General features: G+C 41.6%; 1 protein-coding gene across 1 annotated transcript in view; it reads right to left on the reverse strand.

Annotated features, from left to right (window-relative positions):
• The window catches only part of UBE2F (ubiquitin conjugating enzyme E2 F (putative)), a 55,543-nt gene that overhangs the window by 15,059 nt on the left and 20,837 nt on the right, over nucleotides 1-19,647 (reverse strand). Inside the window, exons 6-9 of the mRNA XM_041460200.1 lie at nucleotides 19,471-19,541; nucleotides 15,480-15,537; nucleotides 6,423-6,455; nucleotides 4,122-4,184 (exon numbers count right to left, since the gene is read on the reverse strand). Coding sequence (XP_041316134.1) covers nucleotides 4,122-4,184; nucleotides 6,423-6,455; nucleotides 15,480-15,537; nucleotides 19,471-19,541 — 225 coding nt within the window. The remainder of the gene's footprint in view (nucleotides 1-4,121; nucleotides 4,185-6,422; nucleotides 6,456-15,479; nucleotides 15,538-19,470; nucleotides 19,542-19,647) is intronic.

The raw sequence follows: 19,647 nt of genomic DNA on the forward strand, positions 1-19,647 counted from the left end.
AGAGGAAACCTTAGGAGGCAGCTTCAGATTCTGTAACACCATGAACTTCATAAATCCATCTCCACAGAAACAACCCTGAAATAAAAACTTTACTGTCTTTATCATGCAGAGAAACCTTTAATTAAAATTTAAAAATGAAAAAAAAATAATTGCAGAAGTCAAGCCAGAGCCAAACTCCTCCACACAAGCCTATGAAAAATAATTGAGCATTAAATGCTGCTTTCCAAAGAGGATGCAAATAAAATCAGGACTCACTGAATTAAGTAAAAGACATGTTTAAAGTGGGTCCTTGGCAAACCCACACCTCTTCCCGTGAGATTTCTCAGCTCTGGCACTTCAGAGCTGCAGGTAAAGGTGATAAGCTGGATTTTCACAAGGAGGAAGAAAAATTCCCTGCCAAGTGCAATCTAGCTCAGTCTTTCAGAAGGACACAGCACAAAGCACTGAGTGCTGACTGATGGGTTTCACTGAGATGGAAACACTGTGCAGAAAACAACACAGGGAGATGGAACTCAGCTTCTCCTACTACTGACACAACTCCTGATCACAGAGATGAAAAATAAATGAGCGTTTGCTAATCTGCAGGATGACAAAAGTTTGCTTGAATTGCATCAAATACAGGGCAAGTATAATTAAAATAGGTCAAGGCATTGGGGTTTTTGGCTCAGCAGGCCTAGGTGAGTAAGAAATCAAAGGAATACTTGGAAAAACATCTCCACTTTAAGCCACACTAAGCTTGCAATGAATCTTCTGCTGTGTGTTGCACAAATGGCTGTGAAATGTTTTTTGGCAGAAGTGAACACCTCTCGGAAATGTAAAGGTTTTTACATTTTACACTGGCAAATCACAATGTCCTGAAGCAGCTCCCAAACCAACCATGACAAATGGTCATATAGAAAACATTTCCTAGATTTCAGCTAACAAATCACACCCACAGCACCTCTGGATAAGGAATACCAAGTCCTGAAGCACTAAGCTCACTTTGTTTTCCACTGCCAAGCACTTCCAGAGTTTGGATGTTCCAAAAGATCCCCACTGTTTCAGTATTCAGCCTACCTGGCTGCCACAGAGCACATCAGTCAAGCTCTGTGTGTTTGCTGTATAAAAACTAGCAAATCCTACCATTTTTAGCTCACATCATTTTTAAGTGAGTAGTCATTAAAACTTAAACACTTGCTCATTGCTTTAGAATCCATGGAATTGATTGATAATTAATGGCTCTGGCTATCCATAACTACTGATAGACTGACTTCTGTGCTAAATGCAGAGGGCTCCATGCTCATTAATTAGTAAGAGCTTCTTTAAATTCAGCAAGAAAACTCATAGCACCCAACTGCTGAGATTGTATCAGTGTGAGAAGACAATGCTGGGCAACTCCTTGCTTAGTTTACACAGACACATCGATCATCTTTTTATCATCTTTTTATTCTGATTTATTGAGCTCTACACCAGGAGAGGATGCTTGCTTATCTTCCAGGGACTGACTCAACTGCAGAGCAATGTGGGCACCAGGGATGTTCAGCATGTGGGAAAACAGATGTTGCCCAAATTTGTTGTACAACCTGCCAAAAAATTACTGGCACCTAGCAAGGTGTGTGTGGGAGAACTGTAGAATGAGTAAGGCTGCATAAACAAACATATTTATTTTTTCAATTTGCAGAAGTCACTTGATGCTCAGTGGCAGAAGGAAGCTGCAAAGGAACAAGTTCAGAAAGTGACAGCTCCTTCCTGGAGCTGAAGGAAGTCATGCAGGGCTGGAAGCTGAAGCTGCACTAACACACGTCTCAGGCAAGACAGGTTAATAAAACAATCAATTTATGGAACTTGAGCTCTGAATTTTGTATCATTTTACATCTTAGAACAAGGCTGCTTTTCCAAACGTGCTCAGTTACACGCCACAGATTTAATGCAAAAATAGAGAGGTGCCTTACAGAGGAAGGGACCACAACAGCCCCTTCCAGCCTGATCTAACACAAACATTCCCAGCACAGCTGTTTCCCAAGAATCAGCAAGAAGAATTTGCTATCTCTGATGGGATTTTTCCAGCATCTGCAAGGCAGGAGTAATTTGTGATGACCTGGAGCTGACCAAAGCCCAGCCTCAGCTCTCAAGAACCACAGGCAAGGCCTGGGATTAGCTGTTACCCTCTGGGACAGCCAGGCTCAGCCCGGAATTCCAGGATTTCAGATCTGAAGGGACATCAGTGACATTATGAATCACCTCCCCTGGGAGAAGCACAGGAGACAGCCCTGGGTGCAGGGGCTTGGCTGTCACACACCCCACACTGTCAGGACTCCCCTGCACACAGATGTTTGTGTGCAGAGCTGTTTCTGTAGAGATGGATTTGCACATCTGCTCATACAGATACTGCACATGCAAGTGGACATATTACATATCCACTACCTGTAGAATCCTATTACACATGTAAACAAGTCTCACAGGAAAGAAAACTAATTAGCATTCCCATATTAACCCTATTGGGCACTGCAAGTATTTGTTAAGAGCCAGGATGGGACCACAGCAGTGTGACTCCACAACCAAGTGTTTATGTAAAATATCTCTGCCACAGGGAACCAAAATAACTCAGGCTGCTTCTCTCCCTTGCATTATTCATTCTCTCCACAAAGACATCACTGGGTTTTTTTGATGCCACCACAAAACACACTACAGAAAATCCAGCCCTACCTGGTGCTGTCACTACACACACATTAAATTCAGATAAGCTCAAAAAAGAAAATTTAAATGGCATAATATGAATTTTAGAGATGCTTATAAGACCGCTAGGAGTTTAATAAATAAAAAATGTCTTTTCCCCAATAAATTATGATTTAGAAGATTATAAAAAAAAACACTCAATTTCCTTTTTACTTCTTCAAACAACTTCCATGCAATTAGTGTAGCAGTACCTATTTTGGAGGGCTCACCTCTGGCTTTAAGGGAGGTGTGCCTTTTATATCAGGCAGCATTTTCCCTTCTGTGGTTTCCCAAGATTTCCAATCTCTCAAGGAGGCTGAGAGGTGCAGGATAGCAATTTGAACCACCCAGGGGGTGGAATGGGATGGGCTTTACGGTTCCTTCCAACCCAAACCATCCTGTGATTCCATGATAAAACAAAACCACAAAGACCCCTCTCTCTTCCAGAGGAGGTTTGTAGGTAATTTTTTCCAGCTTTGCTGTATGTTCTCATCTCAGCCCTGCAAACACGGATGAATACCAGAATAGCTACAGGATCTCATTAGTCAAAAAAAATAGCTGGAAAGATGAACTTGCAATCCTGGTATTTCCTCTTGAAAAAATGAGATAAATTAGGTGCACTGCCTGACTGTACTTTCAATGAACTCTTCAAATCAACACTTGGTTACCCGGAAACTTTCTGCAATCTTCACGGTTAACTTCAACAAAAGTGTCAGAAGAGTTTAATTAGAACAAGAGTTCTTGAGGTGTGAGTTCCATGTGCTTGAGGAATACATCCATGTAGTGTAACATGATGGAATTTTGGAGATGGATACAAAGGAGAAATTGCCACTTTTGCTCAGAGGTGAGCAGTACATCTCATTTATGTTGACCAGGCCATGTTCTGCTTTGCCCAGTTCATAATACATGAAGAATATGAGGATCAGTAAAAAGAAAATAGAAGTTTCCACTCCTGTTCTTTAAACTTGCCCAATTTCTCCTGGCTTTATAAATACATGCAACATGGAAGAGCTGTGAGTAAAAGAGCTGCCTTTGGAAAGAGACAGAGAGAGAGAAGAGATCTTTCCACAGATCTAAGGCAAAGGTCACTGATGTCACCATTCCAAACCAACTCGCCATCAGCTTGCTGCACAGCACATGCACAGCTTCAGGGAAATCTCAGACACAAGAAGGGAAAGATCATCTATTTTGGGGCTGTGACCACATTATGGCCCACAGCCCCAGCACACGGTGACTAACACTGCTGTGTGCAGTTTGCTTTCCCAGAGAAAGCACTTTTTGTTTGAATAACTGGCTGCTGATACAATGAGTCACTCAACCACCTCGAGCAGCAGCTCCACCACTCTAAAAGGACTGGCTGGGAACTGCTGAGTACAGAATGTGTGCTTGTTTAGGAACAACCTGCCTTAAATAAACCACTGACTCACCTTGTCACGCAAATGATGCTCTGCAGCCTCAATATTCAAAGGATCATCAAAATTCAAAAGATCCTGGAAAAGAAAGAGAGATCATTCAGGGGCTCCCACTCACTGCATCACCAGGAGCCCAAAGGCCTCAGGAACAAGAAAACGGAACAAAGCAAACAGGGCAGCAGGGGCAGTGCCATTTCATCATTTAATCACTGTCAAAGGTAAATGCAAATGAGTAATTTCGTAATTGGAAACCAAATCACAGGGTTATTAAGTGGTAACAGCACCAGGGCATTTAAGCCCTTCTGGTGTGGGCCCCATGACACTTCTCCCTGGAACTGAAAGTATATCAGAAAACTCAATTCTAGAGGAACAGTCAAACTTTCAGGGGGCACAGTTCCTGTTGATTTTTATTAGAGGGCAAAGTAAACCTTGAAAAAAACAACTGCAAACAGTGTGCTGATAAAGTAGGAGTTTCCTTAATTTCACCTCTACAGAAAAGCAATTTCACTCTCTCTGGGAAGAAGCTATGTGACCTGGAGCCTGACAGGGGAGTTTAGTGCTCTGGGAAAAGCAGGGGAGTGGAAATAGAGCAAACAGTGGAAATAGAGGTAAAAGAGTGCAAAGACCCTGAGAACTAAGGACATGTGGGGTCAGGGAGCAGAAATAGTCCTGACAAACCTCAGACCTCTCAATTTAATCTCATATATTAACTTTGGAGGGAGAAAGGGTTTAGGGTTAAAAAACAATGGAGAAGAGGAATCAGCATTAAAAATAACACTGAATCACAAGGCCCCTGTTCTATCTGCAGCCCAGATCTTTGCCCAGTGTGATCCCAGTGCCAGCTTTTCAAAGCCTGATTATTGACAAGAAGCTGGGGATGGGTGAGGGAAATCCAGGAGGAAAGCAGCTCTTACCAGCTGAGAGGAATGACAGATTTGTCTTTACAAACAACTGTAGGTTTGCTGATAAATAAAACTGGAGATGGAAAGATGAAAGAAACACTGGGGGAAAACCCTGAATTCCATAAGAATTAAAAATTAAAAAGGAGGGTTATACATAAGAGGGAAATCTTAGGTATCAGGCATTTCAGGAAGTCTGTACCTCTCAAGTACCTCAGCCAGCAGGAAAAGAGAGAGGGAATCGTGGCTGGGAAATCATGATAAAAAGGAGGCTGTGTGCTCCAAAACTTGGAGAGACCCCAGGGGAATGCCCCATGGCCTCTCCCTTTATCTGAATAAAGTTACAGCACTCTTCTGCCTCCTTTTTGGACAGAAACCTCTGGTGTTTGTGGATTCATTTTCCTGACACAGCCATGACAAATCCCCGTGGTCTCCTAGGCAGGACCACCCCTCTCTGCAGCTCTTTGTCCAATGTTTTTATTTTATGCAGCTCTGCCCCTGAGGATTTTGCTTCCTTCCACTTACTTGGCATGCACAGGGAGACTGACTGTGAAATGCAATTCACTTTTGCTGCAAAGGCAAATGCTCTCCAAACTTTTACATCAATTTACCAAAGAAACTGTGGAAAAAAAAAACAACCAAGACTTTGGATGCCAGGAAATCCAAACTTCCTTCTACACCCTGGAGTGGCTGGGGTGGCCCCCCCAGAGATGACAAATGTGGCCACCATGTTAGTGCTGCTCTTGGCTTCCTCCTGACCTTCCCACCCAGCAGCAATGGCTGAGGAAAGGAATCCCTAAAAAAGGTAACTTTTGTAAAGACTTAGCTTCTCTCCACTTTTAGGCAGAAGCAGCTGCTGCATCCTGCCTGCCTCTTGCAGCTTCCTGCCCTCTCTCCTCCATTTTCAAGGTGTTCCTGCAATTACAGGTTCCTTGCTCCCAAAAATCTTTTTTAAAAAGGGGAGGAAATGGGATCCCTGAATAAAATCACATAAATTCTGTGACGAGTCAGGTTTTATGCAAACAAGGAATGTGACTGCAGGGCAGTCATTAATTCCTAAATACAATTTTTTTAAAGACTAACACCAACACAATTCCTTCTCAGAGCAGTATATATTTCTATTTCCTGCAAATCAGCAGAAAGTGTTTCATACTGTGTGGAAGATCCCTAATAATTTATTATCAAAATATCCTCTAATACTTCTAACCAAAGTAAAATCCATGTACAAAAAGCTGGCATTTCAGACAGTGTGGATGCGTTCCACAAACAAAAGCACAATCTGATTTTAAACCCATCCAACACCCACTGAAGCCAAGGGAAATAAAGACCTACACTTTTGGGTTTGTCATTAGGAGATGCTGAAACTAAACCAGGCAGGAAAAAGAAAAGGGGGCATGCAAAATATTCCTTTACTTACAGTAAATAAAGAGTTTAACCCCCAGACAATATCCTGCAAAGGAAAAACACAGTTAATTAGACAGGCATTTCAGGAGTTTTGAATGTGTTCACAAACTTAATATTTTTATTAATCCATGAAATAACTGGAAAAAATCTAGATTAGGAGTAATGTTTTACTAATTTAAATCAAAATGTTGAAAAAGCTTTCCCATTTTATGGCCACTTGATATTCAGAAGGCAGCAAAAACCAAATACTGCATATTCAAACATAAGGTAAGAGATTTCTCTGTGTATTCCTGCTGCTCCTCCATTCAAGGAGAGGAGTGACACCTTAGGATTTGCCACCAGCTGAAAACTGCACTGCTTAAAGGGTGTGTAATGAAAGTTAATTCAGCAATCTAGTCTTAAAATTAAAGAGGAAAGGAAAAAAAATAAAACAAATACTTGAAACTGCCAACGTATGAGAGAAAAGAGGGTGAGCTGCAGAAGTAGTACAGAGAAATACTACTATTACATCAACATATGTCTCAAGTCATCCCACAGCTAAAATGCAAATTTACAATAAAGATAAGACCTCAAAGTACCAAACTTCCTATGCACAGCAAAGAACTTCAATAATTGAGTGTATGTGAGCTTGTTTCCTGCTCTGGGCCCTGTGCTGAGAGTGTGCAGCACAGAAATCCATATCCCTTAAGGGCCCTGTCCAATTATGCCCTAATGAACAAGACACGATGTCAGCACTCCGCAGCCAACAGCCTCTCACTGCCCAATTTCCCTCTGCTCCTGACAGACATCTCACTCAGTTTATCTGCTCTCAAAACATCACTCTGCCCAGCAGGGCTGGCACTGCCAGCCTGTCCAGCCTCAGCACCTTCTCAAGTGGGGCAAAGACAGCAACTTTCAAACGTGGCAGCACAGACACGTGAACTGCACAAAAGGGCTGGCACAGACACTTAATTCCAGTTATCTGGAAATTTTAAGACTCTAGTGCTGAGCAGTCACCCTCACTCCCAAAGAACAGCTCTGCCAGCTCCCTGGCAAGCAGGAGAAAAACTAACATTTCAATTTTAATTGTTTTATTGTTCAATTATTTCAAAGAAGGGATGGAAAGCATTGTTTTACACTTTATTTAAGCTTCTGTGCTTGTTCAACTGCTGGAACGAACACCAGGCATAGCAGAGCATGGTATTAAGGACACCTGGATTAATCCTTGGGGTAAATTATTAGTACAATGCAGTGATGTGCCAAAGCCACAGATTAAAGGAAGATTTGTTGGCATGGAGAGGAGCAAAAGGCAGGAAGGTCTCAATTTCCACTTGATTCTCCCACATCCAGGCATCAGAGGGTGCCAGCAGCTCTGGGTAATCCCTCTGCCCCCAAAGGTCAGGATCCCATTCCACTGCTACCCTCCAAGGCTGTACTGTCCTTCAGGGGGGCAGAGTTGTAGGAAAAACGACATTTTTAGAAGTTGCCTTCTACCTACCCCACGGGACAGCAGGCTGCAGCTGCAGAGTGCTGCAGAGCCACAGCACTGAGCATTAAAACCATCCTGAACAGGAACAAGGCCACCTGAGTACTCTGGGCTCTGGCCATTTCAAATTCCTGAATGCCAAAGCTGCATCCCCAGGGTTACAAACTGCTGCTCCAGCACCAGCATGGCTGAGAAGGAACAAGCCAGGAGCAGGTCAGTGCCTTCTAAAACCCTCAGGAGCTCATCTTCTCCTTACCCTGAGCAGTGCTGACACCCTGCTCTGCCAGAAGCTCCCCAGACACCAGCAGAGCTCTCTCCAGACAAAACTCCTCCTTGTCCAAGACAAGCTCCGATGCCTCACGCCAGTAAATGCTGCAGCTCAAAAAGGAGATGTAACATCACATCTTCCCATTATGTAATCAATTGTTCCCAAATTCTTATTTACTGAACCCTGGTTTTAATGCTTTGGGGTGCTTGACTCATTTAAGCTGGTTTTACAGAGTTCTATTAAAAACTAAAAAAAGAAACATCAAACAAAAAAAACAACAAAAATCTTTGTACAGGAACAAGCTGTCAGAATGCTGTACATCTCCACTGCCATTCTAGACACCAAAAAGTATAACAGGATTACTATTATTACTGAATAATTTAGCTGTGAAAGTCTTAATACCATTTTTGATGTTTCCATCTATTCAAGTTTTATGATTTGCTGGATTCATTTTATACCCTTGCATGGCTCCATAAGAAATAATGCTAAATTACCACCAGAGGACAATTGCTTTTTGTAATGAGCTTGAGGCTAGCCTGGATTGAAATATAGGATATTGTGAAAGGCAAGTGGGATGGAACAGATGAGCAAAAGTGAAGCAAGTATTTGGTATCTGTAAAACTCAACTCTTGTTGAATTGCAGAAATAATCACCCTGCATTGCTGACTTCAGCAGAGCTGCTGGCTGCATGCAGATAAGCACTGGCCTAGATGCTTGCTTTGGGTGTTCCTGAGGAACTAAAAGGATGTGCAAGCCACTGAAGATCTTGTCAGATTTAACAGCTCAAAAACTTCTCCTTTAGTGTAATAAAGAATCAGGCTTGGCTTCAAATATTTACTGAAATTGTGGCTTAAATAGCCTGAAAATAAAGTTAAGCCCATGTGCAGGAGTTTTTAAAGGTGATCTTCACAGGGAGGAGCAGGGCAGGTGGCCCTGACAGTTCATGGTGCACACCTTGACAGGGCTGCACTCCAGTGAGACCCCACTTGTGCAAGCCCAGACAGCTGCACCTGACAAAGCTGCTTCCTTTACAAAGCTGCTGTCATCAGACTCCTCCTCTGGGCTTAACATCGAACTTACAGAGGACGAGGGGCAGCCACAGAGCAAAGCTGAGAGCCTCTGCTTTTGGCCCAAACCTGCTTCTTGTGCTGGACCTGCAGCCTGGGCTGCCAAATTCCTCAAGTTGCTGTATCTGGCTCCTTCTCCAGCCTGGCCAGGCTGTTCCATGTGCGGTGTCCCAGAGCTCTGCCATCAGCTCAGATGTCACCCGTGGCTCAGACCCTTCGGGAGTCCAAGGCAGGTCTTGGATATGCAAGTGGGTTTAATTCACATTTATTTTTAGTTCAGAGGAGGCAATGAAGGTGTTTGAAATCAGGAACTGAGTTAACCAGGAACAGCAGTACCTGGTTAAATCCACAGTGGATGAGGGGAATACAGAATAATGAGGGAAGCACACTCTGCCCCATGGCACTGCCACCCCCTGGGCTGGAGCATGGGGAAGTCAACACAAGCAAGTCAGAAGTCCAACAGACTGCTGTAAACAGCCCTTTATAATTGTCCCTTTTCATTCTGCACTATTTTTGTGCTGCATCTGAGTAAAAAGTTACACTAAACCCCTGCCCACAGATTTATTTACAGCATGCCAAATGAGGAGAAAAAACCTGCTGCTGCAGCAGTGTCTGAAGTTCAAGAGCAGTGACTCAAAATCCTCAATGCAGCTTTTGAAACAGCCTCTTCTGAGGCCAGGGAGTCTCAAAGCTTTGCATTTCTAGGAGGTCCTAACTCAGTCACTGATCTTGCCAAGGGACAGTTCTCAGAGCCACTTCACAAAAGCAATGCCACTGAAACCATGCCACAGACAAGGGATTCAGAAAGACAACCACAAACACTTCTGGAGAGATAGCAAACATGGAAATTGCAAATTAAGATTAAGATTTTCCACTTTACCTCAATGTTTTTGAGGTGTGGAGTGAATTAAGATTAAATTAAGATTTTCCTTTAACAGGCAAAGTATATTTAATACATTCATTTAAGAAGAGAGCAAACCAGATAACAGCACCTAACAAACTTCCAAAGAAATTTCCTTAAGGGATCCAAGAAGCATTTCTGATCTAACAGCCTGAACAGAACAAAACAAAGCTTGCTGCTGAACAATTCTTCATGAACAAACAATTTAACCCAGTCAGATGAACAAAAGGAGCGGCAGCCATTTATACAAGTACATGTCTGAAGCAAATTTTTTTTGGTTTGTTTTAAAAAGGGCTGGAAGTGCCCCTCTCAAATCCAGCTTGCTCTAGTCCAGGCCATCCATGGCCAAGTCCTGGGGCAGCTCTCTGCTGTCGTGTCTGCCTATTCACCACCTCAAGGTGGTTCTCCTCTTCCCTTCCCTTCTTCCACCATCTCTTAAAAACAAGCCCAGCTTCTTCCTCTCTTCACTGCAGCCTAAAAAATCAAGCACACTTCATCTCACTCCACCAAACAATCACTGGTCCTGGGGATCAAAAAAGAATTTCCTTCCAGAGACAAAGGCACTTCTTAGGTTATGAAAAAGCTTCCTCTCTCCTAAACTGTCTTCTCTCAAATAAAATCTCTTTTTACATTTCCTCTCCTGCTCCTCTGTAATCTTGCAAAAGTTGAAAAATAAAGTGAATGCCACCTTTCTTCAGCCACCCCAGCTGCCATGTGCCTGTCATCCCTGCCTGTGCTTCCCACCCAAACACAGCAGCAGCTCCCCACAGGGCTCTGGGTAACCTAAAAGGCATAAACTGCTCCAGTTAGCAAACACAAAACAAGGAGGAAGGTTGGAAAACCATTTCTTTTGTACTTAAATATAGGAGGGGAAAGAAAAGAAGACCAATTGCAGCCTGTTCCTGTCCCAGAGCAAGGCAGCTGGGAAGTGCCAAGCATTCAGAGCACTGCTCTCCCATCCCTCACTTTGTCACTGACTCCTTGACCTCTGTCCCCGTGGTTACTGCAGGACAAGTGGATAATCCTGGGGAAATTGTTCCCTGGGGAATCCTCTGATAGCTCCTTAATGAACTACACCACAGTGATCACAACACTGAAGCCATCACCCTCTGGAGACCACTCTGCTCAGTGCATTAAAGCTGACACTAACTGAGTGTTCAGAAATCAACAGTTTGGGGAGAACAAGCATGGTTTAATTACAATCACAGAGATCTCTCAGCTCTCCTCACTCACATGCCCATAGTAACAGCTACTGCACCTACACCAAAGATTTGGTTTGGCCAGGGGACATCAAAGAGAGAAAATTAAAATTTTGCAAATCTTTTCTGAAGCAAAAGCTTTTAGAAGACAATGAGCTGTATACTTTTACCAGCCTGGGCATGTATGGAAGAGAAATAAATAAATAAATCACCTCTTACAAAACTGATAAAGCCAATTTGTAATGCAGTCAAAATACAACACAATATATCCTTGGAAAAATATTTCCTGAAGCTTATTTTAAGAAAAAACTGAACGTCAGATCTGCACAGAAGATTGTCTTCAGCAGTTTACAGCTCCTCTTTCCAAATACTGGGTCTGAAGTTTCTGTCTTATTCAATTTTTGAGGTGAGGAAGACACATAAAAAGAAGACCAACTCCAAAACACGATCTGAATAAATCAATAGCTGTACAATGTTATCATAATGCTGAGAAAAACAGCCTGAGCAACAAGAATTAATGTAACATAAAGCATGCAGGTTTCTTTTTTCCCTTCATCCTCAAGACAGTGACAGTTACTTTATTGTCTGTTTCAAACACTCCTCTACACTAATTACAGATGATGTTGACAGCAGTCCATCTATTTTCCTTGAGATGATAGGCACAAGTTTTGTACTTTCAAAACTCCCCAGGTTGATGCTTAAACATTGAGGCAAACTGGAAAAATGAAGTCAGGACCCTCTGATTTATTTCTCCAAGAGATGAGTTTGGCATTTGGATAATTCCAAATGATGTCATTCCAGTGCCTGAAGACAAGGGCAGAACCAGTGAACCAAAGAGGACAAAATGCTGCCATTTAGTATTAAAAAACTAATTAAATAAGCAAGGCTCCTAAGGATCAACTCCAAGTAGCAACAGTTTACTGGAAATGAGTCTTAATTCCTTTTAGTTCAGGTAATCTAATAGCACAGACAGATACTTATTAACCTAGGATCTGGAGTTATGGGAGAGAAATTCCTGAAAAAACAGTGGTTTCCTGTAGGGGGGCATGAAAAGCTGTCTGCAGATCTGTAGTTTAAGACTACCTGGATGTTTCCTGCTCCTGGCTCTCCTGAGAGCAGTAACACAAAAACGACAAACCCAGCACTTGGAACTATCTCAGGGGAAAACTGAACTGCACATACACCTAACAAACATGGAAAGGCTCCAGAAAACAGCCCAGCTAGCTGAGCCCAGCTGGATCTCTGTGAGAACACAGCTACAAAAAGAAGGAAAAGCACAAACATTCCCGATGAACATCCATCATACATTTTTAAACACTGGCTTTAATGCTCATATGCTCAGCCCTCCACAGAGCTGCCCAAGTGTGCTTTGATTATTTTTAAGGTTCATCAATCAGCCACTGATTTATGAACCCATTTACAGCTGCAGTTAGTTAGAGGCAACTGCAGAAGGAGCCTGACTTTTAGAACCAATCAGGCATTTAAAATACAGATCCACTTGTTCAGTTCTTAAATCAATCACCTGAGATGTTTTCAGAGCAAAATGAAAACAGGCATTTAGGACAAAGCTGAGGAGTATTAAGGAGAACTAACCGAGCTAGGCAGGTGATAATCCTGGCAAATGAGGCACATGTTGGGGACTAACAGGAGCCACTAAAGCACTTTGGAGTCTGAAATTGAAATTACTGAAGGGTACAAAGCAGAGTAGCAGAGAAACAGCAACAGTGTGAAGTCATATGAGGTATTTAAAAGCTGTGAAAAGCTTAAAAAAAAGCTTTAAAAGTTCCAGTGACATTAAAAAAACCTGAGAACAGAATGGAATGAAAGCCATCTATTTGCTTTCTGCCTGGGAAACTTTCATTTTTACCATCACACCTAAAAACAGGAGAAAAGCAAGTTCAGACACTCTGAGCAGGGCTCAGAATAACTGTAGCAGTCTCCAGTTTTGTGAACAAGCTGCTTTAGAGAGGAAAGTAGGCAATAAAATGATGCAGAATGTGACAGAATGGAGACTGAAAGGTAAATAAGCTCCTGTTGCTAACTGAGGTTTAGCTACAAAGGAGCAGAAGGAACACAAAAATCACAAAGGAGCAGAAGGAACACAAAGATCAACTAGCAAGCACTGCAGCAGTGTTCACACAATCCACAGCCTGGAAACCAACCACCACCAGAAATTATCTAAGGATAATTTAATTTAAGGACAATAATCTAATAAAATATATAATCTAATAATAATCTATTAATCTATAACCTAATTATAATATTAATAACCTAAGGAATTGGAGTGTTTCTACAAATAAAAAGAGAGTGATTTTAAAAGTGCATATATAGACAGGCTGGCAGGTTAATATTTTAAACCTGTTCAGGGTAAGAGCCCAACTCTGCTCAGAACCTGATTTCAAAAAAGCATCTCATGCAGGAATTCAGAAATAGCACATTCTTTAGTTCCCTCACTCACACACAGGCTGCTCTTCACAGTGGTCCATGGAAACGTGTTCCCAAGCACAAAGAAGGGAAAAAAGATAAAGCTCAGCACTTGGTAACCTGAAGAGAATTCAATCATGGATGAGATGACACCAAGTGCAAAAAAACTCTGGGAAACAAAACTGAGTTAGGTCTTCCCCCCATTAAGAATCCTCCACACTGTTAAAAATACATTTTATTAGCTAAGTTTTCCAAACAATTTAGCAGACTTTCATTTTTATTTCAGAAAGTTTCTTCATGCTTCTATCCATTTGATACTTAAAAAAACTATTAAAAAGATCACAGCAGTTTATTTTGAAGGATATTTCACACAGGAGCTCTGCTGTCACCACAAGGATTCCAAAATGAGACACAACCAAAAACTTGAGCCTTCTGAAGGCTTAAGCACACAAGCCCAAAGCATGCAGCTGGTTTTTGCATGAGGCTTCTTCTGTGTATTCTCTATTTGAATGGCTTCTCTAATTCCTTTGGAACAGTTTTTTGGCAGAAGGACATGCCCACTCTCAATTTCATTCTTTAGGAGTAGTTCAGAGTGCTTTACTGGGCAGGTCTGAGTGCTATTCCTCCAGAAAACCAGGCTGACTTCATGTTATTGACAAATTAAATACTGACTTTCAAGTCCACAAAAGGCCAAGACTGCATTCCTGTCCACAGAGCTTCTGTGCACATTCTCACTGTTCCCCTTGTGGTGATGAAAAGCTGTAAAAAGTGAGCTCACAACTGTAGTGCTTCAATGTTCAAAAATTTAAAAATCCAAGGAGATCCAATCTGATTTTTCTCTTTTTGAAGTTAAGCTACTACTTTCCTTTTCTCTTGCTGAATTTTTCATTTCAACAATCACAGAAAAAGTCCATGTCTTTTGGGTTTCTTGTCCACCTGTATTAATTTTTAAGCTTAAAACTGTCCCTGAATGAAAATATAGGGACAGGAACAGAACTAGTTAACTTAAATTACTCAGTGCCTTAATTTAACCTGAGGTGAAAACAAAAACAAAATCACACCAACTGATGAAAAAACAATAGGGAAAGACTGCTTAAGAAAATCCATAAAACAACAGACTCATTTTACTTCCAGAAAGTCACATGCTCACCTCAGGAGAGATTTTACAGATGAAGAAAGTCACAAATCTCATTCACAGTGCCAAAGAGCAAACCAAGCATCAGATAAAGGTCATTTTCAATTTGCTTTTTGAAAGAGACAAACACCTGATGTATACCCTTTATCCACCTAATGCTGTTAAAGCTTTGCAAGAAACAATTCTGGCAGCATTCCTGGAAACAGCAAGAGGAAGATAAATGCCCTGCTCAGTGCTCTGCACTGATTTTGTCAGGAGTATGAATCCCATGGAAATTACCAGGGTTATGGATTGCTGTTCACAGGAAGCTCTTTTGTTTGCTGCCTGGGTGAAAACCAGCACACCTTACAGAGTGTGGGTTCTCGGGGTCACACCAACCTCCAAAAGCTTGGATCACAGCAGGACTTGTGCAGCCACCCCAAAACTCCCAACATTTCTACAATCAACACTGTACATGCTCCACTGCTGCCACCACCACTTGCTGAAAGACAAAAACCTCACCTCAAAAACCTGCCCTGGAGCAAACCACATGAGCTGATTCTTTCCAAAGCCATGAAAGGGTTTTTAAAGGTGTATTTAGTTTGAAGGACACATCCAAAAGGGAACAGTACCTTTAAGGTTCTAGTTGGGGCCCAGCCAGTGCCATCAATTGAGTGTTCTCTCAATAAACTGGAAAAGAAAGACACACACATTATACAGAGCAACTTCTGCTTCAACTGCCTTTGTCAGAAACCTCCTCAGAAAACATCAGGAAGCAATTGCAAGATAAGATCTAATTCTGGCACTATTTATATCCAGGTAATGGAATTTTAAACCCCAGGAGTTGGGATGTCTGCCTAAAATTACCTTCTCCACAGTGTCATTACAGAACTCCCCATCTGAGCTCAACCTCTGTCAAAACACCTGAATTATTTTCCTCCAGCAGCACAAGTCTGACAGAAATGCTTGTGACAGCCTCAACACTGTACCCTTTTTTTATTCCCTGATGCATTTTAGAACATGTTCATCTCTGGTGAAGAGACATCCTTGTAGGATGGCCATCCCTCACCAAAAGTGGCACAAACCAATCCAAAAAAGGGTGTTTTGGGGAGAGATATCTAATAAGCAAAGAGAAGACCATCATCCTCTATTGTGTGGAAGGACTTCAGCTTCCTACAGGTAAAGATAAGAAAGTGAGAGAGTTTTAGTCTGTCTGCTCTGGAGGAAAAACTTCCTTATTAAAAATATGTACAAAATATAAATAATAGATATAAAAAAATTATGTATATATATGTATGTGTGCATATTATATATAATTTTTCTAGATAATAGCTATAAATATATATTAAAATACATATTATTAAATGTATATATTATGAAATATAACTTGACTTTTAATATGACTATTAATACATAAAATACAGAATTTCCTAGATGCACACATGCAGTACAGAGGCACCATATTATGGTACATATTAAGCCCATTGAAGGTGCTGACCTATTTGCAAGTGGAAACCATTGAGGTGTTCAGGCATCTCTGGACCTTTCAGATCCAAACCTCAGCAGTTATAAGGAGCAGATATATTGGGGATCAGAGCACAACTGAGAAATAAGCTGAAGTCTTGCTCAGAAAAGTAATAATCTGAATGGGAACAATGTAAAAAGTTCCTTGAAGCATCATCTCACAATCACACCTTCCTCTGTAAGGAGTCAGCTAAAACAACTCACATAGCAAAGCACAGAAATTCACCACCAGCAGCAGCTTCTGCTACTGAAATGAAAGGGTTAAAGTGAAATAGCCTTAAACTGTAAGGTTTTATCAATTCCCAGGCTCACATGCATTAAGTCATTTTTAAATTACAGTAGATGATTAGGCCATATGGGTTATGTAGTTATTTAATGAACATGGCAAGTTTATATCCAAGGAAATTCAATCCTTGTTCACTGCAGAGATCCTAGGAACAGGATGATAACCTGGACAAGCCCATTCCACCTTAAGTGTGCTGCTCATCTCATTCCTGTGCCTTTCAAAAGACAAAATATGCCATTACCACTTCTGCAGTGTTCAAAATAACATCTTGTGGCTGCAGTTTGTCTCCATATGACAAAAGCAAAAAAAGCTTGCTTTTTGTCTGTTCCTCATCAAACTGTGTGGCAGTGCTTCCATTTGCCTCTCCATCCACCTGACTGGCAAATTCCAAGTGAGGGGGAAGTTAACATACCAAATAAAATCAGAAAAATATTCAGTGACAGAGCACCTGAGCATGAGCTAAGCCTCATGGACAGCCCTGCAGCTTCCCAAGGCCTCAGAGCTGTCCTGGCACAGCTCCAGCTGGGACAGCACAGCCAGGACTGAGGAGACACCTGTACCTCTCAGAGCACTCAGGCAGGAAGGCAGGGAAGACACACAAGTGTCCCTTTGGCATGATACTCCTCATTTGCTGATAGGATGTGTTTTAGAGCAGCACCCTTTTCCTTCTACAGACTGGGAATGATCATTAAGCCCTTCAACAGAACCTTTCCCCAGATCTAAGGATTCCTCCCAGCCTATGATTACAAATCATACCTCAGTCTGGGCTCCTATGGGCACACTGCATAATCACTGCTTTTGAACATTCAATATCCAAAAACAGCCCCTGATGTGACCAGTCAGCTGCTCAGCTTTCATTTCAACAAATATCTTCTCATTCTGTGAGAAACGCCTTTACAGCAGAAAGCTTTGAGGAATTTTTTCTTTTTAAAGACACACATCCTAAAGAGATCTTTTAAAAACCAGCTCCTGAAGTGGGAACTGCATGATTGCAGGAAGTGTAAAACCTTCTGAAACTCCAGCTGACCCAACCTGCAGCTTAAGTGACAACAATTTACTGGAAGGGGAAGATCAGCCTGGAGAAAACTCAATAACTCAATTTTTTCTATCCACATGTGCAGTGGAGCTGACATCCAGTATGGGCAGACTTAATTAGGATCTGTCATTAGTAATACGGCCCAGGGTAACTGCAGCCCATAAAGCACAGAAAAACACCACTTTTCCTGCCCACAAGTGTTACACTTGACCACAAGGTAACTATTTAGAAAGTTTTAATCCAGGGCTGATTATCCAACCAACACATACCACAGCATGAGGTATGTGGGGGGAAAGCACTGATGGAGATGATTTTCTGCTTTTAAAAATAACTGAAGCTATTTTAATGCAAAGACTCTTGTGTAAGTTGATTGCAGATACTATACATAGAATGCATTCTCTAACAGGCAGAAAGCAATTAAGTTATTTTAGTTTTTCCACATAATGCCAGACATTTCCAAGGTTTGATATGCTGAGGTATCTGAATCCAAACTGTTTCAGAGCAGATGCTGAAAGAATGCCTCCACTTCATCAGAATTATGAATGATGCTCCAAACACCACATTCATCTCTTGTAATTAAAACCATTTCAAGAGATGGAAAAGCTGTGGCTGCCCCATCCCTGGAAGTGCTCCAGGCCAGGCTGGATGGGCTTTGGAGGAGCCTGCTCCAGGGGAAGGCATCCCTGCCCAAGGCAGGGGGGGAATGGGATGAGCTGTAAGATCCCTTCCAAGCTCAGCCACTGTGGAATTTTATGAATGTGAGGCTTTACTGAACCCCAGAAATGCTGTGCTGTAGGTGGAACTCCAGCTTTGGTTTGTTCCCTGGTTCAAACACCTCACTTGTTCATTCCTCTACCTGCACTCAGAACATTTCAGTTTCTTAATGCTGACGAGCCTGACCTGCCTAGGAAGGGCAATAAAAAACTTCATTTTCACCAAGACTTTCAACACAGCACTAAAACCATTTTTTCATCTAGAGGAAAAATTCAGATTCTCTTTAAGCACTGATTTGCTACACATGGTGACAAGCATGCTGCATTTTCAGAGCAGCTTTCAATCTCACTTATGGGCTTTGCTTCTGCTTCATCTGTCTTTTCTTCTGTGTGCCATTAACTTGAAAAATGACAGGCAGGCTTCTCACTTCTATTTGTTTGGTTTCTGGCCAATTTCACCATCAGGTATTGAAGATGAAATTGCAAAGTTTCACAAATTCATTTGGAAGAGGAAACATTTACTATCAAGGAAAAGCAAGAGAAGCCTCTCTGGCAAAGTAAAGCTTTCAGGTTTCATACCCTGACTTGTAACAAATCAGGGTTGGGGTCAGGATAACTGGCACATGTGTCTTACTAATATTATAATTAACAAATGGCAAACAAAGAGTAATTACTCTCAAATTTAAGGAACACTTTTTTCCTTCCTTTTTAAAATAAAAAGAATTTTCAAGCTCTGAACACACTTGGGCATTAAATGGAAAAGCCTCTCTCAGGGCCTGAGGAAGATTCAGTTATGAGGGAGGGAAGAAAAAACACAACTACATTTTGTTTAGGCTAGAGTTTACATTTTCACCCTAAGTAGAACAAAATACTAAGTCTGAATCTGAAAAGCCAGGCTCTCCATGGTCCCTACAAGCACAGCAAGAATGAGACTTTGAGTAGGTTTTTATGCTCCTAAAAGTTATATGCAGAATCAGCACCAAAAATACTGTCAGGACATCCAATATTTTATCAAACAGAGAAACCTCCAAGGTTAAAAAACTCCAACAGAATGTTGTTCCTACCTTAGGCAGATTTCTCCTGTCTCTGTAATGTTTGGGTGCCAGATTCTTGTCAAACATTTTACCTTTGGAGGCTGCCAGGAGAGAAAACAAATTACTGTGTTATCCTTTAAGATAAAACCCTGTTGTAACTCAGAAAAAGGCAAATATATTTGATCTTCACAGCCTGGCTTTGTATGT

The sequence above is a fragment of the Pyrgilauda ruficollis genome, unplaced genomic scaffold, assembly GCF_017590135.1.
Source record: "Pyrgilauda ruficollis isolate IOZ18807 unplaced genomic scaffold, ASM1759013v1 scaffold140, whole genome shotgun sequence".
Classification (NCBI taxonomy): Eukaryota; Metazoa; Chordata; class Aves; order Passeriformes; family Passeridae; genus Pyrgilauda; species Pyrgilauda ruficollis.